Source organism: Salarias fasciatus, chromosome 5, assembly GCF_902148845.1.
Source record: "Salarias fasciatus chromosome 5, fSalaFa1.1, whole genome shotgun sequence".
Taxonomy (NCBI): domain Eukaryota; kingdom Metazoa; phylum Chordata; class Actinopteri; order Blenniiformes; family Blenniidae; genus Salarias; species Salarias fasciatus.
The window spans coordinates 15,821,185-15,848,521 of record NC_043749.1 but is presented as its reverse complement, the minus strand read 5'-3'; the positions used below and the strand labels follow the sequence as shown (position 1 = coordinate 15,848,521).

At 41.5% G+C, this 27,337-nt stretch overlaps 1 protein-coding gene across 1 annotated transcript in view; it reads left to right on the top strand.

Moving 5' to 3' along the window:
- Positions 1-672: 672 nt before the first annotated feature.
- Positions 673-27,337, top strand: part of LOC115388224 (receptor-type tyrosine-protein phosphatase gamma-like) — a 110,276-nt gene continuing 83,611 nt past the window's right edge. Inside the window, exons 1-2 of the mRNA XM_030091231.1 lie at positions 673-757; positions 24,931-25,035. Of these exons, the coding sequence (XP_029947091.1) occupies positions 673-757; positions 24,931-25,035 (190 nt within the window). The remainder of the gene's footprint in view (positions 758-24,930; positions 25,036-27,337) is intronic.

The following is a 27,337-nucleotide window of genomic DNA, read 5'->3' as shown; positions in this document are numbered from 1 at the left end:
CGCAGCCTGTCCGGTAGGATGGGACCAGAGCAGTAGCCTCATATCCGTGCATGCCTGACCGCTACAGTCTACTTCCTGGATGGAAGAATGGGACATTTCCAGCTCCACTTTTCCCTTTTTTTCCTTTCTTTTTCTTTTTTCCCTGCTTCACCCTTCGCCTCGCTCGCACCGCGGATAATCACTTAATAATGACCACGTGCGATCAATATTGCCCGAACACTTTTTTGGCCCTTCTCTCCGGTAGTTAAAGGCAGCGATCGATCGCCGGTTGAGCCGTCCACACTTCGGGAATGTCGCTATCTGGAAGCCCGCTGCAGACACACGGAGGAGTCCTACAACAGCTCGTGAACTGTTCCAGCACCGCCGCGGTGCGAGCACCGTTCTATTCCTCGAAGCTAAAAGCGGTCTCTGCTCGGACTGGAGACGAATAAACCAGTCTTTTTTTTTTATATATATATATACATATATTTGAGCATATATATTGGACGATCCGAAGTGAAACAGTGACTGTAACCTCGTTACTTTGATGCTCTGCCTTCGTGGCCGCTGTGCCAACTTCGTTTCAGCTCCGATTGTGTGCGAGATTTATTTTTTTTGCCCGTAAAGAGGAAAGAAAAACACACAAACTTTGTCACCCGCTGCCTTCTTGTTGCTCTCGATGAGTATTCTAACATGCGGAGAATACGGGAACCGAGTTACTGGTGGATTTTATCCTTAATTTTTTTAACCTTGCCCAAACACAAAGACTGTCAACCTGGTGAGTACTCCTGCTTCGGCGGGGCTGTTTTTCTCTGTAAATCGAGGGGAAATCCGAGGGTTTTTTTTTCTTCCCCCCCCTCCTCTCCCAGAGGCTGGGTTGTGGAGGATTTCAGGGCCGAGCCGGCGGGTTGTGTTAACGGTGAGGCGTTCAGGCTCCGGGAAAATGTGCGCATGTTATTGATTAGGCAAGCCGGACTGTGGCGCAAACTATGTGCTGCGTTTACGTGCCTGCAAGAAACAATTTAGAAGTGAATCCTGCCTCCGGACCCCTCGGCTCCTAATCTGGCCGTTTCCTGTCCGCTCGGCTTCTCCGATCTCATCAGCATGCAATGCGATGCATTAATCGGAAGAGACGTATTAAAACATTCCCACGGGCGCTCCGGACTTTTGGAACATTTCACTTTGAGCCCGGCGCCTCCGCCGTGATTCCTCCGCCGCCGCCGTGGCCTGTCGGTTTACACCACTGTTGATAAGGCGTCCCAAGTTTTATGCAAGGCTTGCACTAGTTGTGGTCCTAGTTTCTGTGGGGTACGAACGTGTGTGTGTGTGTGTGTGCGCGCGCGCGTGTCTCCTTGTCATGTGCGTAGGTAGAGCCTGAGATGAGGGCGATAGTTAGCGCTGTTGGTTCGTGGATGGATGTGCATGTATGAAGGACGAGTAATGCCACAGAGGCGCCGAACGAGCTCTGCTTCTTATTTACTTATTTATTTTTTTTGCGTTTATCGACACTGGATGAGTCACGTTGTGACCCCTGATGTTTATCTGTGGAAAATGGACGATCGTATGCTGTCGTTTTTTTATGTTTTTTTTTTTTTTTTTTAGTATTGCTGGTTTTATACATGTTTAGATTTTGATACAACAGCATTCAGTTCGTGTCTGATCCAAAACCATATTGACGATATCAATCCGATATATTGTTTTCCATAAGCCTAATGTGTGAGGGCAAATCTAAGCCTGTGTGGTAAGACAAAGGAGCTTAATATATACTCTTTCATATTATAGCTATTGAAACAGTTTCCGTCCATCTTACTTCCACAGGATTAAGTTAGCCTATCTGAACACATCTTGGCCTCTTGACATGGAATGGAACCTAAATCGTGCAATAAATCATAATTAAACGCATTTCCTTAAATAGTGACATCGGTATAATTCTAAATGTGTTTAGAAAGAGGAGGAAATCAAGTATATTTGGGATGCATCGATATTTTGGTATCAACAACAATGAAACTTATAGGACTGTAAGGGAGTCGGTCTTCCTTCTTTAGATTAAGAGAACTTGCATTATGCAGCAATATTCAAAGCCAATTTTACAAAATGCTTCATATTGAAAGGAACATTAGCAAAAAATGATTGAGTCGTATTATGGAAGTGAATTTTAAGAAGAGCTCTGAACGAGGAAACAAACTCTCCACTGCAGGGGAGCCTGAACAGCAAAGGCTCGGTGACCCTTGATGACGTCGGGACTTTGGTACAGCTGAAAGGAAGCCATCAGATGATCCCCCTCCCACTGCAGTCACCAGCATTTCATGTCTGGACCTACCATGAATTGTTCTTGAAAAATCTTGCTGGTTATTGTTGCATTGTTCCCCCTAACATGCCAACATGGACGTGAAGCCTTCGCCCTTCCGTCTCTGGGGACCTTCGGTCATGCCGGTCACTGTGTTCCTGCTTCTGTTCTTAAAAGGCGACCGGGGCTTTATTCACTTTCGCTTCTCGGACAGGCTCTATCAGATCTAAGCTCCAGAAGCTTCTGTCACTATTAGGGGTGAAACCTTCTCAATCTTAAACAAGTCCAGTTGTCTGTTAACATCGCAAAGAAAAAAAATCCACCCTGTGTCTGTGTCACAGCCTCTATTATCTTTTGAGTAGTGGTTTTATTTGTATCTTTGCTGAGCTTTGTTCTGGTATTTCGTGGAAGTCTGAGAGGGTTAACACACTCTTCAGGGTCAGATGTGTGAGCAAATTGGGTTTCAGAGTTTGTAAGATAGGCTGAGATGAATACAGTATTTTAGATAAACATGAAGTGGTCAGTACTGTTAAATCACAACAGTGTGTGTTTGAGTCAGGCGTTGGACAGTTTGGGTAATTTGCACATTCTGCCTGTGCATATATAGTTTGAAGGTGTACCTGAGCTGTAGTCTAATATCTGCCACACAGATGTTGAATTTAAATATCTTGAATGAATGTAATAATGTGTATTTGGTGAAATGTTTATGCAGATACAGTTTCGCTTAACAACAGCCTAAATATAGATTATGACGAGCCCTTTAAAATATTCAGTTTCCTTTACTTGAAGCTCACATCAATATGATTTTATTTTCTCTGATCTTTTCAGGCTGAAGGCCTATTCATCTTCCAGAATGAACAAGTTTGCTTCCTGACTTGAGCCAGCAGCAGGATAAAACTTTGTTTCAGTCAGGACATTCCATACTCCCGAGTCTTAGGCTTCATCTGGAGTCTGAATCGACTTTAGGAACGGCCTTGATTTCATGGATTTTAGCCATATTTTAAATTCAAGTTCATTTTAAATCATGCAATACCGGGTTATTAGGGGCATGTCTTATGACCATGTTTTCATATATCGGTTTATAACCTTTAGACTATTGACCATTCATTGCATGAATTGTGATTGATTTTATATTAAGTTTAGAGAGAGAAAAAATTTTTTGAAGTTGTTACTGTTATAAGATGCAATGGGAAATATGCCCCAATACCAGCTTTTCAGTATTATAGCATCTTGTTGTTTCTCACTCAACATGCAGAAAGTGCCTCCCTGAATTTATCTACTGGACTCAGTTCGGCCCTCCTTATATAGCAGAAGTATCACAGTGACATCTGCAGACGCTATATTTAGTCATCCATATTTTTCTATATTAAATAGTATCATTCGCATTCGTGGGAGCTTGTGAAGCACTTTTCTCACGTCTGTAAACGCTGTGAAATAATTCTTTACGTGAAAGTTAATTGACTTTGCTTCTGTGGCACCAATCGGCCTCTATAGGCGAGGAGCAGTGATGTAACACAGGAGAATGGTTCCTCTCTGAGTCACCCCTCCCATCCCTCACCCCCAAAACCCCCCTGTTTTCCCCCCCACCCTCCACCCCCCCGCATGCTTCCACGTCCTCATGTCCTCAGTTTGGAGCATTATTGACTGTTCGTTGTACGAGCACTGTTCAGTTGCGTTTTCTTACGCAGCGTGTCTCCCCAGACCTCTGACACTCTGCAGAGAGGGAGTGCGAGCTCGCTGCCGCTCCAGCTGAAAGTGGGTGGATGAGAGAGAAAAAGGAAAAAAAAAATCTCATCTGTGTTTATGTATGAAGTTCATGTAACTGCATTCATTAGATCGTCTGAGGAACATAACTTTATGACGCCCACCGAATGGCACTTTGTCAAGTATCGTGAGATTTGTCGTGATAGAGAGATTACGTCTGAATACGTTTTGATGCATCGCAGCATTTTAAGGAAGAATGTCAAAAATTTTTAAGCCAAAAAACTACATCAGAAATGGCTTGCATGGAAAATCTGCAAAGTAAATGGCTCACTGTTCATGCAAGAACAAAACACACCTTTGTTTGCCCACAGCTTTTGTATGTAACTGGCAATTAAGTCAGAGTCCTGAGGATTCATCATGTCAAAAAAATAGCACTTTAATACTGAAATATGTCAATATTTCCTTAAGTATCTGTTCCTGTACTTATAATGCTTTATTTTTTTAAGATTCCTGCTTTTCTGTGTCATAAAAACAAGTACAATCCTAAAGCATGGAAGGCGTAAAATTCCTAAAAAAAAAAAAAAAAAAAAAAAGACAATGGAAGCAGTTCCTCGGCAGAATTCTTGAACAGAGTAACAATGGCCCTTTTAACTATCACTGTCAGCCGCAAACAGAATATTAGTGCTCAAACATGCTATTAATGTCATTAATGAGGTCCTGATGCACTGCAGAGCCAGCAGGATGCCAGCTGTCTGGACATGTCTGATGTTGGCAGCAGTTTCATTATCATCAAGGTCCCCTATATCTTCACTGGATAATTGCTTCAATATGTACAGGACTGACACAACAGCTCAAAAAACCAACTCTGCTGGTTTTAAAATAGCAGCGGTACCATATGCTATGTCTCAATCATGGATGGGCTCAGCGCACTGTTATCTCTAGTCTCTCCACCAGCTGCCTGTGCCACCCACTAAATGGTCCGATGGGGAAACATTGCAACTGTAATCACTTTTCACTGGTGTGCAGATAATTCGCTGTTTATCCTTTTGCTTATTGCATTCGAAATTTAATGACTAGCTTATCTATCTTTCTAATTAGATGCGGGGAAAACTTTAAAACAACAATGCAGTATTGTTGGCGATAAGATTATTTGAACAGTGGTTGGTTAGACCAAGAGGCGAGTTAATTTTGTGGCACAGAAATGATTTCCCCCCCCTTTTGGAAGCGGGAGAAACCAATGCTTGGTACGCATTTCATGTCATAATATGGTGGTTAAGCAGTGACCACCCGTTGCGGTTTGGGAGAAGCACCCCAGCATGTTTACCTCGAACTGATCAGCTGTGAAAAATGGGCTTCATTTCCATGAAACAGCTTGTGAAATGAGCTCCCCTTTATTATTCCTCGGCTACCTCACAGAATGTGTAGCTCCTGATAACGCAGATGCATTTATGCTAAAGCCAGGGGGCGAATGCAACAAATTACCAATATATTACTGTAATCAAGCCTCTTGATTTACCATCATGTAATGTTTTTATACTTCATTGCCGGTCTAAATATGCTTTAAACAGATACTTTATTCAGTTGAAGTTGATCAAATATTTGGTGTTGACAATGTAGTTGCAGATGAGCTGAATTTAGAGAGTACTTACTTTTACTTGACTACAAAACCAACAGTCATTTTTAAGCATTGAGCTAAAATGAGATTAGGAGATACAGTGTTTTTTTAATTGTAATAAAGTGATGGAAATGTGATATGTCGACAGGATCTGTCTGAGAAATAAAAGTGCTTCAGTTTCTTTTTGCCTTTAATGACATTAGTAGAAAGATGCAGGTCAGAAAGTGGGAATGAAGCTTCAGATTTTGGAGTTTGTCTGTGATCGTGATAGAACCAGACAGCTTCACGACTGGGGGTAACTCGATTATTTTTAGTGGCTGTTTTGTTAGTTTGATTAAATATTTTTCTTCATTGCCACCTTAAAGGAAATCACTCTTTTGAACCAAATATACAGGTGTCTCCCCTTTTCCTGTTATGTTGGACAGTAGTATTCGCAACACTGATAAAAAACACAGGAACAGTTAATATTCTGCGTTTTCGGTCGTATATTCACTAACTAGCGGTTCTCTCCTTGCCTCGCTGTCTCTGGTGCCTGCTGATCAGCCACTCATCTATTGATTCATGGATTAGTGTAAAATCCTTATCGGGACGTGTGTAGCATCACACAGCGACGCATTTGTGCCTTCGTGTGGGTTCATAAAACGGACAAATTTGGGAGTGTTTGGCTTCGCCGCGCTGTGAGCGGTGAAAGACGCCACATGATGTGTTTTACCATCACAGGGACTGAAGGGGCTCTGGGTAGTGTGGCCAGGGGGGCATCCAGTAAACACTTATTTTGATCATAGGCTGTTTTTATTGGAATATCGTCATTGCCATGTGCTTTCTTTGATTAATTTATCATGTTGGGATGATGACCAGGCCGGGGATCAGAGACACGTTTGGCGTCCCGGGCGCTGCCTGCAGCTGGATGTTTCCAGTCGTATCGGGTCACTGTCATGATTTACATAAGTTTTGGAGATGAAGCACCGCCGAGCAGCCTGTTCTTTAGCAACCGCTTTTGCGCTGTTGTTGGCAGTTGTTCTTGGGTGTCCTTTTTTTGTTTTACAAGCGTATTGAAGACACAATTGCAGCTCATTTATAATCAATGCGGCTGGCGATACTTTCAGGACTGCGTATTACTCGTTTTAATTGCCTCAGATGCTCTCGTCAGAAGTGAAGCGGCAGCATTTCTTGTCCGTTTAATGCGCGTGGAGAAAAACGATAACAAATGTAAAGCATCCTCATTAAATGTTAATTTAATTTCGCTTGTCAATAAATATAGACGTTTATACGTCCGCCGGTGAAATTAATGCTTCAGAGACAGCAGTCTGGCAGAGACCAATCTGGTGTAATATGTACACTGTGAAGTGGGAGAGAAGAGCTGCGAGTGAACCGAAACGTGGAGGGTGAAAATTTCTCTGCAGAAATGAATACTGAAGTGGAGCATTTCAGTCGGTGTGAGCCCAGCATTTAGAGAACAATGTTTATTTTATAAGATAATCACAGTGATTTGACATTAATAGTGATTAAACTGTTTATTTGTTTAACTTATGTTAATCAAGGCAATCAGTCATCACTTCATTACTTGGTGTGTGTGTGTGTGTGTATGTGTGGTTGAATTCACTCCGTCTTTTCAGCCAAGATACTCGAAGCTGGTCGCAGTCGCATTTTAATCATTCAGAATGACTCACAGCCACTTCACTCCAAATCATTTCATCTGTCCCAGCAACATCTAACCCAGAGCACTCTTACACGCACACACACACACACACACACACACACACACACGCACTGGATTTGACCAGGCGGGTTTGAAACAAGGGAGGGAAATGCTGTTGGGGAAACTCGTCCACTTATTTCCTGTGCTTCATGACAATAGTGATTAATGTCCGGGCAATAAGGCACTTTCACCGAAGGACATCGACTGCTGCACGGGAGGACTCGGCCATATCAATAAATGTCCTGTGTCCTTCAGTTGCCATGTCCTTCCTACCCTCAGACAATCTTGCCGCGACGTGATACCGTGTCAGCTTTACTTACAGCTGAACTGTCAGTCAGCGCTGCCCCGTGGAGAGCCGAGACAATGGAAACCTTCAGGCCCCGTTTTCCTGCATTGTGTTATTGTGGGTCAACAGACCATGTGTGTTTGCTTTGTGCTCATCTGTTTTTTTTTTTTTTCTGTTTTTTTTTTTTTTTTTTTGTGGGCGACATTCAAGATTGTCTTTTTCGAAGGCAAGGAGAGAACGAATCCGAAAGTAGGCTATCTCTCCTCCACAAGGCTCGTTTTCTCTGTCATGAATTATGGCGACAATCAGTGAAGATATAGGATTAGGCTGTGCATGTTTTATCAAGCTCAGGGCGCCACGCAGAATGCAAAATAAGTTCTCTGAATGAGAGTCAAGGTGTGTTTGATGAATTAAATTTTAACCTTTGCATAAATTATACCCCTTGTTGGTAGAAAGTGGAATTTGCCCGTGTGTCAGTAATGCCTTTTGTTTGTATGCATGTCAGTTGGTTATGGTTTTAAACCCAGTCGTGACAGGGTTTGGATATGTTATTGAGCGCGTAGCTCCAGATATCCAGCTCATCCATGCTGCCTAGAATAGCTTATTTTAAATATGAAGTATAAGCTATAAAATGTAACAATTGGATTATAATTACCCATGTAAACGTGACAATGTTGACAACTTTGGTAGTTTAAAGAAGCTTAGTATTAAAGTGACACTCATTTATATACTTAAAAATTACATGTGGAGCAGTCAAATCATCTTCTTTCCTGTCTATAAAAACGCTGGAATGTACAAAACTGACAAATTGACAATTTCTTGCTAAACAGTGGTTGATTTCTCACAGGATTTCTGTACGATGTTTCCTACGCACGGCAGAGTTTTCTGTCTGCAACAAATAAATGCATTGGAGATTTGAAAGCAGGCATGCTGCCACTCGAACAAATCAATAAAAAAATTCAAACATACCAATTCTGGTCCGTTACCTCAGTGTGATTAAAACTCTGTTCCCTCCATCCAACTTCTCCCCTTGTTTAATCCACATGGGGCGGCAGTGGCACCACTGAGAGTCATTCATTTGGTTTTTAAGATTATAGAACGAGAAACTTGTTTGGGTTTTTTCTACAATATGTAGTCTGATCATGTACTTTTGCTTTAATAGAGATACTCGCAACCCTTGGCAGAACAGGTGGGGGAGGAATAATATATTAATATTGAAAGATTAGTTTTTTTTTTTATTGCATCTTTCTTTCATTTTCTCAGATAACATTGATCCCTTTCTTCTGACTGGATGACTTTACAGCGTCGGGTCTCTTTTGACACCGGGCCCAGTCAGAACAAATTTGCTCATATTTCTGTTCATACCAACAAGTTATTATGTTTGGCTTCAGAGGGTTTCTCAATTTTTATCATAGTTTTCCAGTATTTGCTCTATTCTCTTCATATGAAAACAAATTTCCGTGGTTGAATCCTCTTGAGAGCATTTCCTCGTAAACTGTGCTCTTTGATATTTTAATAGTGGTGATTTAGCAAATAGACTTGCCTCACCATCACCACAGAAATGGAAATTGCCTTCCTGACAATATTGAATCTTCGGAAAGTAAAGTGAGCTGCAAGCTTTGCTCCACTGAACTAATAGTGCTAGCTGTGCAAGACGCCGACAACAAACTTTGAGCAACAAGAAGAGCAGGAGATGTCCAGAGATGACCCAGGAGTGCTGAAAGTGACATTACTTGCGGCTTCTTTTTGTTCTCAACAAGTTGTCCTGTGTGGAAAATCCAGGATTTCACAGGCTTCCCAGCCTACTGGAGCTCAACAGATTGTCAGCCGCCATCACATCACCTCCACCGTCTCAGTCAAGGTGCATGACTTTGTGGAAAATGTGCATTAGAAACCGTTCAGCTTCACCATTAACATTTAGACCGGCCACACATCAGGCTCGCTGCCAGGTGGACTTTCGGGATTTTTACGCCAAAACAAGTTAGGAACAAAGCGGTTTGTTTGAGGTAGTTGCCACTACATGCACGTAGATGTTGGGTAAAATAGCTGTCAGTGATTTTTGATTGGTTTTTATTTAGTATATGGGTGACAACGCTTGTTGCAACACACATCTTATTGCAGATATGCTTGACATTTTCAGTATATATCCCTGCTGAGTCAAGCTGATATTCAAAGCCACCGTTGGTGTTTATTACATGGTGACACCATGCTAACTTTCATATTACATTGTGGAGGGGCTCAGAAATTCAACATTTTTATTGGATGTAGAATTGGGCGACTCCCTTAAGGGCAGAATGAGTCGTCACGCATTAAAACTGTTTCACCGGAAGAGAAACAATTGGAATTTGATTTGGAACTGCTCCAATAATTCTGACATTCATTTGGCACAGGCCAACAAATAAAGGCACAATTGGCCCTCAGACACAAATAAAAACCATACCGCTGTGTTTTAATATCTTAATCATTCATCTCGGGCAGTACAAGTACGATTTACTCGCGCTGTCCACATCTTCACGTAGGATGGGGGAAGGATCTAATCCACAGAAATTGTGCCCACGATGCTTGAAGTGAAATTTGTTTGTTCCTCAGTCAATTAAAAAGGCTGTTTTCTGTTGGCGATGATAAAAAGGAAAAAAAGAAAAGAAGGTATTTTTAAATCATTTTACCCTCGACTTATGTCACGGCGGTTTTTCCAACTCATGAATTCACATGAGATGTGAAGTGTTTGCAAAGAGCAGAGTGGTTTGAGAAGTCTGCTTAAGAAGCTAAGTTTTTTTGGCTGTGAAAATAATAAATGTTGGCACTATAATATCTGCTTCTTAGAGTTTCAATCACTCCACAGTACTTTATTTAACTGGCCACCTTTTTTTTTTCTTTCTTTCTTTCTTTCTTTCTTTCTTTCCTTTTAAAGAGTTTGGATCGTGCGAAGTTTGAGAACCAGCTGTGGCTCTCCAGCAGACAAACCGTCGACTGTTACTTCCAGCCCGTGATGCAGAGTAGGAGGGCACTTTAGTTTACCACGTATTAGATTTCATTATGGAATATTAAGGGTCATTTATCATGAAGAGATGACATAAGTGGCAAATAAAGAGGGCTGGTAGTAATCAAAGAGGTTATTAACCTTCTGTGTGGTAACATTGAGTTAATATGTGCTTGTACACTCCAGCGCTAAATCCATTTCATTAATTCTGTGTCAAATGATTCCACCTCTCCCTCTCTAAGTTGACATCCCATGGCTCTGTCCTTTAGATTAAGGATGAGATTGGAGCTCTGTTTGTTTCTCTTCAGCCATTTTCTTTGAGTGAAAGCACTAAAGCAGCAGTGGAGGTAGTCGAAGGGAGGGGGGAGGGGGGAGGGGGGTATTGCAGTTTGACTGTGTTATTTAAAAGGCCACAGCACATTTCCAGTGTTACGAGGCCTTTGCCTTTCCCACGATCTTAATACATCATAATTGAAGGCTTGCTTTTTTTTTGCATGTTTTGCTGAACAATTTCTAACAGAGGAAAATGGAGGCGATGGCCTGTGAGAAAATTTGGTGCTAAGTTTTTGGGGGGATTCCTGCGGAGGAGATCTGCTGAGTTGGATGCTTTTTGTAGCCAGAACGGGAGTTCAGAGACTAGCCTATCGATCCTGTTGACACGCGCCCCCTTTGGGGAATGCAAATGTTTCTGTTCTTCAACACAAACATTCAAACCCTCCTGGTAGTGGAACCCTAATTAACTAGGGATTTGAATACCATGGCCTTTTCCTTTGACATTTTCATATTTCACAAAGACAATGTTTTACGCTTCCTCGACAAAGACAACGTTCTTATTTATCAGGCGGAGAAATTTGGTGACGACGCGTTCAACAGATGAATTTATTCGTTGTTTAAAAAAATGGGGAATGAAAGTTCTTCCAGGTCACGGCCGAATCAGTTTAGCTGCTTGTCTAAATTCCAGCGTCTCTGCTGATGTGTCAAGCAGCGATATGAGCCGAGGATGTGACAGCTTGCCCAGTGTTATTGTCACAGCTAATCTACAACCTCACAACATACGTGTTTACTGCAGCAGAGGAGACCTTTCCCAAGGTAACCGCTAATCACTCAGGGATCCAGAGATCATCTGTCCCCTCACTGAACAGCCAGCGTCAGCCTCAGAGCAATTGCTCTGCTGCATCAGCCTCGCAGCTCTCCAGACAATCATCTGTGCTGCTTTAATGTTTGAAATTAAATGCTTTAAATAGCCCTTATGGCACCAGTAACATCACCCAGTGTTGGCTTGTTAAAGCGGAGGTTGCTGCTGGTGAGGTAAAGAAAGATTAATCATGCATTTAGGCCAGCGATCCTGTCGATGAACAGATAAAGTGTTTTTTTTTTTTTTTTTTTTTTTTTGTTTGGTAAAGAGGATTCGGGAGATAAACAGCTTAACACGAACATCACGCTTCATGTTTTGTGACCTGTCAACATGCCTGAAGATAACACATTGGGTATACAACTGAGCTTACACCACTAACCCTTTGCTTGAATAAATGAATTCAGTTCGTTTTGAATGGAACAAGGGATGGTGAGCAAAGAGTTAGTGTTGTTGATGGCAGTGATAAAAACAATATTGTGCAACAATATTTTATATGCTACTGGTGCCAAAGTAAAATCTTGACCATGAATTCATCACAGTAACATTATTGGAAATAATCTCTTTCTAGATAGCTTCTGTAAAAAAAAGAAAATTGTAACTATAATGTTACATTTTACGCACCTGGGCTGAAATAACAGTACATTTACCAGACTTTTTCTAATCATAGATGTAAAAGACTAAGTAGATGTGTTTCATGTGTTGCTGCCTTCTTACTCCTTTTAGATTGCCGTGCAGTACTTCCAGTAGAGGGCAGCACGAGTCGGGTTCATGTGGGGCAACACTGCCCCCACAGATACTCGCTGGTTTTACTCAGTTTGATCCACTGCTCCCCAGAAACGTGCTAAATCATGCACATGATGGTCAAACAGGACGCTTCGTCTGACGGCATGTTTAGCGTCGGGCATATCCGGGTCTTCGCACCGCTCACATGCACGCTTTGTCTCGTGCAAAGTGAAACATTTTTGATGTCGGCATCCATCGGTAATAAAAAGCACCGTGCTTTTTATGCTAATGCTTTTGACTTTAAAACATCCAACAAATAATTTCGTCATCCACAACTGTTTATAACTTTTGCACTTCCGATTTTGCATTGTTATAGTTTTACTGTTGACTTATTTTCTGTTTTCACCAAAGTACGAAAAAACAAAAGCAGAGAGAAAACAAGCTTAAATGAATGCACATGATCAGAACAGATCCACTAATTCTCCGGTAAATGAAGTCTTGTTTTGGCTGCGGTGCTAAAAGCTTCTTCGGTAATTTGAACGATGGTATATTCTGTAGTGCAGTGATGGAGTGTTTTGGTATTTTCTTGGACCAGCATTATTAGGTTGTAAGCACTGCAGCTAAATGCCCTTGCATGTTGGCTTCACTACTCAGCTGTAGAGCGTGGTATTTGATTAGAATCATTACCTTGAGTCACAGCCAAGTACCCCTCAATTGAATGCTGTTTTTTCAGCCTTTGTTTGCTCCTGCTCTCCTGTGCTCTGGATCTGGTGTTTATTAGCCTTGGATTTGTTCTTCCTCAAGTTTTGACTACTTGTGGAAAGAGTAGTCGCTGCCAAGGTGGTTTGAGTAAGTGTGACGTGCGGCGTGTATGGTCGTCTTTTGGTGGTCCGCTGTCGATTGAACAGAAACCCACCAATCTGCCGCATGTGAAAATGAGGCCAAACAGGAGCAGCGAATGTTGTTTAGCTGTGGTCTGAGCAGATGTCCTCATTTGTCATGAGTGATATGTTGGCATAGATGGCTGCTACTCTAATAGTCTTGTAATCCCTTTTGGCTAATTAGTGGCCATCTTATTGCTGCATGGTGCTCGGTTTCTTCTACGGTAGCACCTCCCAAGTTAATCAGCGGGAACACTCTTGTTTTGTTTGGACTACAGCTAAGTTTCATAATTATCCATGCTCCTTAATTGCAGATCTACAAGTATGTTGGAATTTAAAGGGCAAAAATAATGCAAAAAGGGTTTTGTTGTTGCACTATTTGTATCTATAAGTTCTTTAAATTGGCTGTTAAATGGTAAACAATCAATTTGAACAGTTGGAAACACATAGTGCGCTGTTTCTCTCAGCAACAGGGAGTGGAGAATCTACAGGAAATCAGGAACATCTTGGTGTGAGAAAGAAATTAATTTCACTTTCTCCAATTACATTGTAGCATTTCTTTCTCGGCTATTATTGCGTCGAAGCCAGGCTGCATATAATGAATTGTTCCGAATCTCCTGCAGTCCACGGCCTACAGGGTGAAGAAATCTACACAGGAAAACACATTTAGCAAAAATCATTTTAAAAGTTAGATTTGGGAAAATTGGTTCTAGAAATTTAGAATATTAAGCAGGCCCGTGCAACATTACTTCACAAGGCTTAAAAGCATACTCAAGGTAAAACCAAAACTGAACAAAAATAGTAAAATATGTTTTTACACCTAATATAAGAAAGACATTATGATGATGATTGTACGAGTGCTTTTTGTCTGGCTTTCACTTGCTCCAGCTAACATGCTTGTAACAAATTAATATCTGCCAGTAGAGCAAGTCAGAATGTTCTTTTTATTAAAACGCCTTTTCCTGGTTTCAAAATGCAGTTTCTAAAAACACGACCTTATAGCTCACTGGATGCGATGGGAAAAACTAGACAAATATGCCTGGTGAGATTTTGACTTTCTGTACTTCTGCCAGCTCTTATTTGCATATTTCTTGTTGTACGGTTATTGAAGGGAGGGTAAAAGAAAAACAATGAGCTATGTAGAATAAACGGGATATTTTAGCGAGAATCTGGAGCAGGCTGTTGAAGCAGTATCAAGTGCATTTTCTCTTCATGGTTTTTATTTGTCACTTCTAAATTCAGCCTTCAAGTATTGATTAGAGTTCAACATCAAAGCACATTTAAAGAGGAAGGGAGGAGGTCTGACTGCTTGTATGGCCCCGGGCAGGCATGAGGAGTCGGTTTGGAAGTGATGCATGCAAAGTCCTGCTGCAGTGGTTTTATTTATGGCTAACACTGAGTCATTTAGCGACCTGAAGGTTAGGTATTTTCCATCAATGCGAGCACAATGTTTTTTTTTTTTTTTTTTTTTTTTTTTTTTTTTTTTCCACCGAGGCACATTTCTACAGGTATTTGATTTGAATCCAAGCAGAGGAATCAATTGCCAGCTGTAGTGTAGTAGTTTGGTACAACATAGCTGTATGATGTTCTTTTTTTTTTTTTCTGTTAATCAATGCTTTCCTCAAAATCAACTCGCTGCACTCGCCCGAACGTGAATTTTCAAGGCCGGACGGCCGCCACGCTCGCCACGATCAAATATCTGACCTGTCGACGTCGGCGTCGCGCTCTGATGGGCCCCATTTACATTACCAGTAATCAACCAGCGTCGCTCATGACCACCAGTAATGTGCGAGGACTGTAATGTATCCACCAGAGGCAGCTGAAGTTATTTCAGAATCAATAACTAGACAATTCATGCGTGGCTGCACACCGTGTCCTGAAGAATGACCTCATAAGCTCCTGGCACTTAAGTGATCCAATTGCCACATATTGAAAATTGAAAACTCACTTTACACAGTAAATTCTCCTGACAGTGTCAGAACTGTTATGTACAGCCCTGCCACCGCCGCGCACGGACACATCTTGAAGATTGTTTATCGCTGGCCGGTGAAAGGAGCGAGCTCCGGCATGTCCAGGAAAGGTCACAAGCCTGAATTTGTTTAATCTTGTTAATGGTTTTCATCAGGGCCCTTGATGCACTCAATCAGTGATCACTCCAGCTATTTAATGCACTTAATTCCCTGTTCTTGCGTTGCCCTGGAAGCGCGTCCAGCGGGCAGATTGACACACTTCAGATTTACTGTGTAATTTCTACCGTTTGTGAGGGGCGGCCGCCGTCGGTCCGCTCAGCCTGCCTGTAAGTCGCCATGTTAAACATTGACTCCCCAACAGGAAGTCATGCAGTTTTTATTCATAAAAGAGCCGGTTTGACAATAGAACAATGGCTTCCTTACCGGCGTCTTATGAATAGAGAATAAATGCCAGGATGTGTGTTTTGTTTTTTTCTATTGAAGGAAGAATACACTCGAGGCTTTCATCTGAACCTTTTCGCCCACATGCTCTATCAAAGTCTGACATTTGATGTGCTGTGTTTCTCACTTATTCTCGTGGTAAAAGGTTGAAGAAGACTGTAGCACACAAGGCGTTGTGCTGCTCAGGCCTTCCCACCTCTGACGTATTTAATACTACAGCACAGGCAATATAGATTTTCCAAATATATCTTCTTTTTTTTTATTTATTTTTTTCTTCCAAAGGCAGAAAGCTTTTTGGGATGGGAGGCCTGAACTGTGAGAGTGGGTTGGGAGCTAGTGACACATTTTGGATTTGATTATAATGAGATGGCCTTATCCAGTTCTCACCAGATGAATTTATGAGAAAAGACTGCAGAGCAAATGTAGCATAATGAGAAAGTGGAGAGTGCCTCCTTTGCCCTTCCTCCTATTCTGCTCGCTTTGTTGTTTAAGTTTCCCGGAGAAACACAAACAGCAGTGTTCTCTGTTTGGGAGGAGGTCCAAGGCTGCGGTGCATACAATGCCCACAATCGGGCGCGTATCTGGCAGAGTTTCTGGACTTATTGAAAACTTTTTTTTCCCCAGTTTCTCAGTTTTTGTCACCTTGCTATCTCGGCTTGTCTCGGCGCCTCACCATGAAGTTGTATTTTAGGCTTTCAGCGCCCTGCATGGCATTGACAAGAAAACTTCTGAGCTCAGGATGTGCTCCAGCGCCTCCTGTCAATTAACGTGATGAACAGGGACCGAGACACACACACTCATACGTGTAGCGGGGGGGCAAAAAAAAAAAAAGAAGAAAAAAAAAAGATTAAGACAAAGTATCGAGGGAAATTTAAATAAAAAAAATTCAATCAAGCAACAGATTTAACACCAGACTAATGGGCTTAATTTCGCTGTAATATGGCTACATTTCTATGGCCCAAGGATGCTGATGTCCTCTTTGCTGAAGCTGCTCATTTGCTTTTAGCTGTGTAGGTCCAAATATCTGCATTGGGATTTGAGTTGTTGTTTTATTATTTCTGGGTTTGATGTTTTTCCGGCCCGGGGCCCCGGCTCCCTCTGTGCCCTATCTTTGGCTGATCTTGGCAGTTCTCGTGTTCTCCAGGTCCTTGGTGTGACTCGAACACTTCCGGGGAAATCGAGCCACATTGCCCACTTTTCTGAGGGGTTGAGAAAAAACATGCACTCACAAGATCAAGCTCCACTTACTTCTTGCTCCTCTGCTGCACAGAGGGACTCACAGCTTTTTTTTTTTTTCTCCTTCTTTGAAACCACTGTGGCTTGTACTGTAATAACGAATAGCCCGGCTTCCCTTTCTGTGGATAGTTTTTTTTTTTCTTTTTTCCTTTTCTTTTTTTTTTTTTTTAAGTTAGCACATTTAAAATTCAGGTGTTAAATCATAAATATGTGTTGGCTTACGGAAAACCGAGCAGATGTCCTTACATTTGGCCGTATACATTGGAGAGGAGTTTGAACGGACTGCAGCTGTCTCCTCTCCTCATATGTGCATTTTCAGCCACACAGCAGTTTTGCATAGAGCGGCTGCCCTTTATGCGCTCCTGACGGCTGTTAAAGCACGGCTCACTTGTGTTTAGTGTGAATACAGACAGAATAATGTAAAAAGCCGCTTAGATTTAACTAAGTTTGTATAATTAGTAAATTTAATGATATGCATTCACTTTGGCTCTAATTGCAGGGGCGAGATGAGAAAACCGGGATGGGTAAAGTCGATGAGCTGTGCGACGTCCTCTGTCAAAATGTCTGCGCGTGTGGCTGCGAGTGAATGTAAAGCAGGACAATGCTGGGGAGGAATGTGAATGGAACTGTATCGACCGACTCATTGGAAAGTATCCACTTTATTTAAGACGCACAGCGAGACCACCGCCTCGGTGTGCCTAATGAAGGCGATGTGAAGCGCGTTGTTAAATAAAGCCGCAGTCTCTTCAGGGACAATTGAGTTGCCAAGAGATATTTTTCACATTTTGTGTTTTTTCGGAGCTCCCTGTTGGTCACTGAAGGGGTGGCAGTCATTAATATGTTGTTGCGAGTGTGGTGAGTCAATTTCCCCCATTATCAAGGTTAAATCAAATGATCTTGTGTTTTTGTTTATTTTGAAATTGGTTTATGTGGCACAAAGCAGCGCCAATGGTATGACTGTGAGATTTAACAGCTGTTAGCCAATCATTGAAATAAGAAGACATGTCAACCATAGATTGCTTCTGAGAGATGATCTGGGACTTGGCTACAGAAAACAATTAATTCAATAATTTAGCTTGATTAATCACAGATCTCACTGTAATTAATTGTGATCATTCACAATTTATTGTAATCGACACACAAAATCGCCAATTTAATGCTCAAAAATGGTTTATTCTGAATCTTTTAACTCAAGTGGAGCATGCTTTTTAACTGTAAAGTTTCACATTGAAATGTACAAATGTGGGATTTGAACCATCCAACATTTAAAAGTTGAGATGCTCAAGGGAAGTTCAGTGTATTTGTCTATAATGGCCTAAAACAAGATTAGATTAATGAAATAACATAATTAACTTTAAAGTTATAAAAGTGCAAAAACACAGTTCTAATTTTCGGTATTTAGCCTTCATCCTAGTTCTGCGATTAATCACAGTTAAAAAAAATGCATCTCTCTACATGTTTAAAGCGATACTTCAACATTTTTGAAAATTGGCCCATTTAGCGCAATTCCTTAGTCATTTCGAACAGCATACTTACTTTTTTTTTGTGAGAGCGAGCTGTTGTTTATTCAGAGGTGAGTCGGGGAAGGTTTTCGGGACGGACACAATGGAAGTGGATGGTATTTTTGTTCCCCCTCGTCAAACTCTTGAAATACACAATCTAACAACCCCAAATCACTTTGGTAGACACATTATAATCCGCACATTCACTACGCTGTGGAACACCAACAAATAATATTGTAGCGTTACGACACTGAAGCAAATACTGGGAACTACTTTTTCTTTTGAAATCACTACGCCCAGACGCCATATTTAGTAAGTAGTTCCCTCTTAGCAATCTTCGCATAAACAACTCAATCTCGTAATTTTGCATTAATATTTCACAGCGTAGTGAATGTGCGGATTATAACGTGTCCACCAAAGTGTTTGGGGGTTGTTGGATTGTGTATTTGATGAGTTTGACGAGGGGGAACAAAAATACCGTTCACTTCCATTGTGTCCGTCCCGAAAACCTTCCCCGACTCACCTCTGAATAAACAATAGCTCGCCCTCACAAAAAAAAGTAAGTATGCTGTTCGAAATGACTAAGGAATTGCGCTAAATGGGCCAATTTTCAAAAATGTTGAAGTATCGCTTTAAATCATGATTAATGTATTTTGTCATTTATCAAACCAATAATATGTCCGAAGAATCAGAGTTCAAAACATAAATAGTCTTCATTCCAAAAATAAGGTTAAAGGAAGTAGTCTTTTTTTGTAATCATTATTAAAAGGCCAAAACCTGAACTGTGCTGATTCAGTGTTACTTAGAAAAAACACTAATCACTCTTGTGAGTCACCCTGTTTTCACTCAGTGACACATTCTGCGCGCGGACCACCACATTACGCTGATCATGAGCATGGTGGGCTTTTTATTTCCTGCTGTAGTAAATATTCATTACTGAACTTATTCCGACACTGAAACTAGATCCCGAGAAGCACTCTAATTAATGTTGATGAACAATATTTGCTTAAAAACCTCAACGCCCGGCTGTCGTGGGAGGTTATTTGTCATTTGAAAAAACTGTATTTGCGGCTTTTTCATGATGAATTCTGCCCTCGGTAGGGAAAGTGAGCAGTGCTGAGATACTAAATGCATTGCTGAGTTTGGGGTTTTTCATGGGATTTGCTCATAATAACAAAAAATATAAAATATCGACAGCTTGATCCTTTAAAGCCAAATGCTGCCACAGAGGATCGGTGCGAATATTACCAGATGGCTGCTGAACAAGCCTAAGTGATCTTCGATTTATTTCTATATCAGATGAAACGAGAACACCTAGATAACATGAAAAATAAAAAAAGGCCTTGCGCTCTATTCTAAGACCCAATATTTTATTTTTGGTGTTCCTCTTCCTATTTCCAGCTTATCTAAAACATCCTTCTTTGTGAAGCGTCTTGCCCTTCATTGGTGCATCAAATGAAAATGTAGAATTTGTGCATTTTGGCTTGATAATTGGTTCGGGATGCAACAGCTTTTTGAATTTCATGTCTTGTTAATTGTGACAAGACAAGCTGTTGTAAGGAACGGTTGAAAAAGAAAAGGGAAAATGGGTTTATTTCCCCAAACCCTGCCCCCTGCCTCCTCTGTTATCAACTCCATGTTCACCTTTTCTGCATTCATCAGTCTTCTGAGGATTCCTCTTCTCTTCCTGCCGTCCTTCTCCATCTTTCCTCAGTAGATCCACTATTTATTAAGTTAAAACGATCTAAACTGCTTTAAATTCATTAATATGTACCAAATATCCATACCTATTTGGAATAGAATGCAAACACAGCTGTAATGAAGTGATTAAATGTGCCTGACTTTTGGTGACTATTTACTGCACTAAATTCTAACTATAACTGGCCACAGTGATTCAGATGTGTCCGAGCTACGGCCCAAAGGCCATGGTCCAGCTATAATTGGCCTCTAGCGAATCCATAAATTATACTGGAAAATGGCCTGCTCACATAAAGTTAGGGTTTTTTGGCTTTCAGATTAAATTTATGGAAATATATGAAGCAGTTTTTGGTACAGGGATATGTCAAAAACCAAGGCTCATAAGTAAATTAAAAAAAAAAAAAAAAAAAAGGTTTTGCCGCACAGAATTGATGGCAAAACCAAATAAATACTAGATAGCAAGAGTCTTGAAAATGGCAGCATATTATAGATATTTCAATGCAGATTCAGAAATTATACCCAGAAAAGTGACAGGAGAAAAATATCTATAACTTATCATTAATGTTGAAACAGTAAAGACTTTTTTTTAAAGACTCAACTTTCAGAGTGAAAACCTCTGAGAAGAATGAGGACAGACGTAAAGGTAACCATGAAAGACTAAAACACATCCCGACAGTGTATGACAGCGCAAGGAACTTTTTGATTTTATTATTTTTATGGTTACAGTCAAATCCAGGAACCGTCATTTAAAATGACTCCTTGTAATTAATGTCCACTCGCATTTCCCTAAGCTGTCCGTTGGTGGAAAACAGCCGAGGTTTGGATTCAGCTTTGGAAGTTGACTTAATCCTCGCAGCATGTGTTTACTCACCAGGACCTGCATTTGAGAAGTCTACTGTTATATTTGGTGAATTCTGGATGATAATCACAGCCTCGAAATGAAACTAAATCACACAGAATTTTAACAGTGCTCAAATTTTCTAACTAATCATTGGAAATTTCGCCGTGAAACTCGGTCTCCTTTCATCTCCAGCACAAACGCTGTTGTGGTGCAGAGAATATGGCTCTCTGTTTTGCATTTTTTGTTATCCGCCTCATTAAACACACCGGCACTCTGTCACACAGTTTATCCAAAATCACACGGACATTGTAGCCCGGGATGCATTTGATAGCTTAATCCGTCTCCAAATAATCCTCTCGGTGACATGGATGTGCCAGCCCGGCTATCCCTCGCATACCTGACGCGAACGCCGGCGATTAGATTGATATTTTAGCTCCGTCCCCCAATGAGTAATGCAAGTTAAATGCTCCTGTGGTCGTTGTTAGGCGGCTGTTTTTCAAGGGCTCTCGGGGGTTCTTGGCTTGTTGTTGAGTGTGATATTATGGAACAAATAGTAGGGCTTAATGGTGGTGTAGATGATTTAACTGCCCTCTGGGCAATAGAAAAAGGAAAAATGATTTTTGCAGCTCTATAAAGTGTACAAAGTGTTGATCTGTAGGTGTTTTCAAGCGTTTCTTTTTTTTTTTCTTCTTCTTCTTCTCGGATTTCAAAAAATAGATTTGGGGAAATCTAGGGCGTTACGTAGCACATGTAGGGTCTCCTACCAGTTAACCTACATAATTCACCTGTATTTTCCGATTCCTGTACGTGGCTGTGAGTGCAGCACGGCTCTCCTCCAGCCTCCTTCGGGCCCCGGCGCTGCCTGTGTTGTCTGCTCCGCTCTATCAGAGCCGCCGTGGCTTTAATCCTTTGCCCACAGGGGACGGCTGACATGGATGTGTGTAAACTGTTGACATGGTGCTGTCTCCTATGCTCTCTGATCAAAGACGGTGCAGCCCTCCTGTTTCACAACCTGCCTTCAAATATGCTCCAAGTCTCACCAAGGCTCCCCGCCCTCTCCGTTTCACACTGTGTCTTAACCCGTGTCGCTTATTCTTCTTCTTTCTTTAATTTATTTTTTTTTTATAAATCGGTACGTCTGATAGTAACAAAGCAGCCATTTAAGACTCCGCTCGTGTAGCCTCTGTGACCTCCCTCTAAGCAATGAATCTGATTTGGGAGGCAGTGCGTGAGTGCCTCGTGCTTTCCTGAAGACCGTTTTTCAGAGGCGGCAACGCACAAACTTTTCAAAAGGCCAGAAAATACGACTTGATGTTGTGCTTAGTTTAATTAATCCTCAGTAATGATGCAACTATTAGTAAGAGCAGAGCTTGCCTAAGCGACTAGGCGTGTGTATGTGTGTGTGTGTGTGTTTGATGTGTGTGTACATGCTGATCAGGCTAACTACGCCTCATTGTCTAACAGGAGGTTTCGCTTCAGGAGTCCGGAGACTCCTGCTATTGTTCTTGAGTAACCTTTAACCTCACGAGACCGCTAATGAATAGGATACAGTGGTTGTCATGGTTACGCTGTTGCATATCTTGTGTCATGTGGTTGCATTGATGAGTGAGATTTTATAACTTTTAAATAAGCAAACAATGATGATCTCTATCGTAAATGTCCGGTTGACATTTCCATTGGAGGAGGATTAGTCATCAGTGTTTTCAGACCGCTGTGGCCGGAGTGCCGGGAAAAGAAAAAGTGTTTTCTTGGCTCGTTTGCTGGTGTTTTTTGTAGGAACTAAAGCTGAGACTCCTTGAATGCACTGTTCTGGTAGCTCTAGTCGTTTTGGAAGTGACACGGACTGTTGTGCCAGGCTGCACGTTTGCAAAGGAAACCGTGTGAGGAGTTTTAAAATGCTGAACACAATGGTGTTCACAATGTGGAACTGGTTTGTAGAAACAGAGCCGCGGTACCACACAGATTATCTAAAGGGAGTCTAATGCTACATTGCAGAAAGTGAGTGATTTGTGCTTCCATTTTCAGTCGTCCAGATTGTCATCTCTGCTTTTTGTTTTAGTTTTTTCCTGCTGTTCCCTTCACTCAGAAACAATCTGCTCGCCCAATTGTTCACATCCTTCTAGCAACAGGGAACCGGTATTAGCCAATCTCCAGGTTTTGAATGCCACAGCGGGTTTTGACTGCTTTAAGCAACACAAAACACTCTTATTTTGCTTGTGCACATGACTGACAATGGCCTCAACGAGACATTTTTCTTCTTTTCTGGCACCGGCTGCATCCGTTGCACGGCGCATTTTCCCCAATGAGCTTGATTGTTGTAATTCTGAGGCTACATGCTCCGGGGAGTGTGTACGCTTAAGGACTATTTGTGCCCCGAGCGTTCGCTGTAATTCTGTTGACAATGTTTGATTCCTTTTGGGCAATTTTCTCAATGGAGTTAAAAAGACTTTTGTGCCCGGAGGATATGGGACAGATTGTCAACACTTCGGTAACATAGGCTCTCTGCATTTCATTAATTCAAAGTTGTGTATCGGAGCTTTGCGGGGAAGCTGCCACGAAGTAAAGCGTGCATTGTGCGCGTATCGACAATCCGGCGCGCGTCTTCTTTTCTTTCCTGGCGTCCAAATCCGGCCGTGAGATGTGATGGATGTTGACTACAAGAGAGCAGGAGGAGTCTTCAGGCTGTGGAGGAAGCGCCTCTTGTTTTCTGTAGATCCAAACAGTGGTGATCGTTACTGCCCATTAACTCTTTGTGTCAATTGATGGCTCAGAATAAAAGCACTTGTTTTTTGTTTTTTTGTACACAGCATCGTTATCGCTCCAGTATTATCTACTGCATGTCCACTTGTACGTGACCAGAGACAAAGATATTCAGGAGTTTATTTATGAGAAGACTTGGTTCACTTATTAAATATATCTCAGTACCTGCCATCTTTAGGGGTTTTGACTGAAACGACTAAAATGAGAAGAATTTTAGGGACTTTGACTAAATATTTCCGTGAAACAGAAGTATTGAGGGACTCAAACTTACTGTATACTAATGCAGCTTCAGGCCCTTCTTTTAGGTTCAGTCTCTGACATTTACTTGGGCATAACCACCAATTTATATTTGACAGTAAAATTTGAGTTCACTATGATTTTAAAAAAAAAACTGAAAGGCAGCGAATGACGTCCGCAATGCTCACAGCAATCTTTTACAAATCAGTGCTCTTTTTTTTCTTGATTTATTTCACCATTTTATTCCAGTAATACATTGAGTCATTCAGTCACTCCGTGTCTTTGACATTGCACTCATTTCAGCCTCCTTCAGCCTGAGCACACACTCACACACACACACCAGCGGTGAAACAATAGATACATACAGGGGAATTACAGTTTGAGGTTGTGCTGCCTTAAGACTTAAAATAGCTGATTGCAAATAACCTTCAGTCTACTCAAAAAGAAATTAAATGTCACAGCGACTCAAAAGGATTAGATTAGTACATTTTTAAAAGTTCATGTTTCTTATTCTGATTCTTAGGTTGTCAGAGTGAATCCTTAAATGTATTAGATGTGATAAATCACACGTAATACCAGAACATAACCTCCGGAGTAGAGAACCGGAAGTGGTTTGTGTCGGTTATCTGACTTGTGTACCTGCTTCATCCAAGTTGTGTTCATGCAGGCTGGAGACACTCGACACAGGTTACACAAGCGTTTCGCAATAAATGGGCATTTAAGAGCCTTCACATTACAGAAGGACGGACTGAAGTATTTGTTTGGATTGTGGAAGGATGTCATGCATACTTATCCGATCCTGCTACTTTTCTACCCTCTAAATTTAGTATTAAGGTTTTTAATTTTCCGCGAATCTTTTGCAGACCCAAGCTTGATATCGGCGTCGTCTTTGGTCCTTTTAAGAAAGATTTTTCTCCGCCGGCGGTTCGTCTGACCTCTATTTCTGCCTCCCACAGTTGGATCGGGTGGCCAGCCTCACCACGCAGGAGGGGGCCATCATGGAAACACAGGCGTAATGAGGGAGAGGAGGACAGCTGGTGACCCCTACTGGTCCTATTCAGGTGAGCTCTCGTCTGTGCACCGGTCACCTCACCGAGGGTGGGGGGTTGGGGGGGGTTTACACACTCCTTCTGTGTCGTCCTATTTTGTGTTTTCGTCTCGCGTTTCACCGGCAATACTTATTCCCTCGTCACTGCGGTAGCCCATTTAGTATTCATATAATAGCATACCTCTGTTGTGTTTTTATTGCTCCTAATAACTGTAATTAAATTAATGCGATGGGGAAAGAAAAACATCGATTTATAGCAAAGTGAGTTAATGTTCAGATTATAATGTAGCCTATTGTGATTTGCCGCGCATAATCAAGTCACTGTTGCTTAAATGTCTATTTTGCGGCGCGGATCAGGTTTAGAGCTTTTTACAGACTCGAACTCATTTGATGAAGATGAAAGTCGATCATGAAGTGCAAACAAACCAAAAAAAAAACAGAGAGTAATGTGAGACATTTAGTTGGTGAGTGTCCTCAGCAGACATGCGGTGGGCCGAGCTGTGAAAACGTGACTGGTTGTTTTAATTTGCGCTCTTATTGATAATGTGCATGCTTTTAATGTCAACCTAAGTGCTTGTGAGGATTTAGGTTTGCCCTCTCCTCTTAATTTTTCAGCCATCTACCTTAACAAATTGGGAAGATGGATGAATATGGAGGCCCAGAGTGAACAGTTTGATGTATGCTCTAATGGATGATTCATTATGTGCACTTTTATGTGTGTGAATGTTCTCAGTGTAATATGCATTTGCATACGTGTCTGTTTTGGGGTGGCGGCCTTGAAGTGGCCGCAGCTGAGCCATAAGAATCAGAGTGGAAAGTCTCTGCAAATAAATGCATTCAGCAAAGCGTAATTATGGAAATAGTTTATTTTAGCATGCCAGAAAATATCCTTTTATCAAATAACCCTTGTATTAATATCCTATTGTCTCCGACGGAATTTGGCACGCGGATTTCCCACGAACAGAACTCCTCGAGTTTATAATATCCGTAAAATTCAAAATCTACCAGGAAGCCATCCGAATGTAGAAGACTTACGACTGTCCAATGACAGACATGATGAAGATGAATCCAGATGTCTGAAATCTTAATAAATCATCATAAGAGTTAACCTTTTGACTTCAGCTCTATCACACATTATTTTGAGTGTGTTCATTTTGTGTTTCCTGTTATTAAAATGCTAAAAAAAAAAACAAAAAAAACAATTGAAAAGCCATTCTCATATTTGTAGCAAACAAAATTAAAGAACTCTGTTCACCTGTAACATTTTGATTATCCGGCCCATCTGCAGCACTTGAAGAGTGCCTGCTGGGCACTTAGCAGCCATAAATTTCATTATTTGGTCTTTTTAAGTTAATTATTTTCTCTGCATCCTGATACCACACGGCGGTAATCGGTTGAAAGCGTCTGCCGAAGTCCTCGACACGTAAGCATGTTGCGGTTGTTTTTGGGCAGTTCTGAAAAGCATATTTGGTGTTTTTAGAGCGCTGCCTCTCATTCAGAGACACACACACCCCAGTGCAAACACAGCCCCCTGTCGGCCATCAAGCCGCTCCGATGGGAAATGGAGGTTATGCGCTTTGATCGAGGGCACCTCACTGGAAGGGCTCGGGAAGGAAAGAGCAGCCAGCGGAATTGTATTTACAGGTTCCAAGGTCCAAAAACACCACCTTGTAAATAACTAACTGGGTCCCTCTGGTAGTGAAGTGCATCGCAGCGCTGAAAATGATTATACTGATGGAATATTTTGTCTGTGGTTCTGCAGCTGTGGGCCCCAAATCTCATGGTTTTAGGCAAGAAAATTGTGCAAATAACAGCGAAAAGCGAACTGTGCTTACTTTGGACTCAAGTTTGTTTGGTATTCATGTCACCCCTGATAGCAGTCCTCGTCTCCCCCAGTCATGTAGTCGAGGCAGTGAAAGAATTTCTGCTTTGACTACCCAGGCGTGATTGCTTTTTCCCCCCACTGTGTGCAAGGTATTTGGAGCCCATTATTTGGAATCCTAATAGCTTCAAATATCCCCCCCCCCCCCCAAAAAAAAAAAAGAGTTAAGTCGCCTTTTTCATTTGTTGTGCTTCCTATATAACATCAAAATCAATCTCGTCTTTCTGTTGGATTAAAAGATGATTCTGATGAGACTGCCTCAATATGTTAGATTTTGTTTCGGTGTGAGTGAATTTAATCAGAGAAAAGACGCTGATTCAGCTGAAACTGTTTCACTGTTGTCTTAACTTTAAAATAGTCGCTCTTTAAGGTATTAAAAATGATCAGATATGCAGCAAAGAGTGTCTGGAAAATGTGAGACTGGAGAACTACA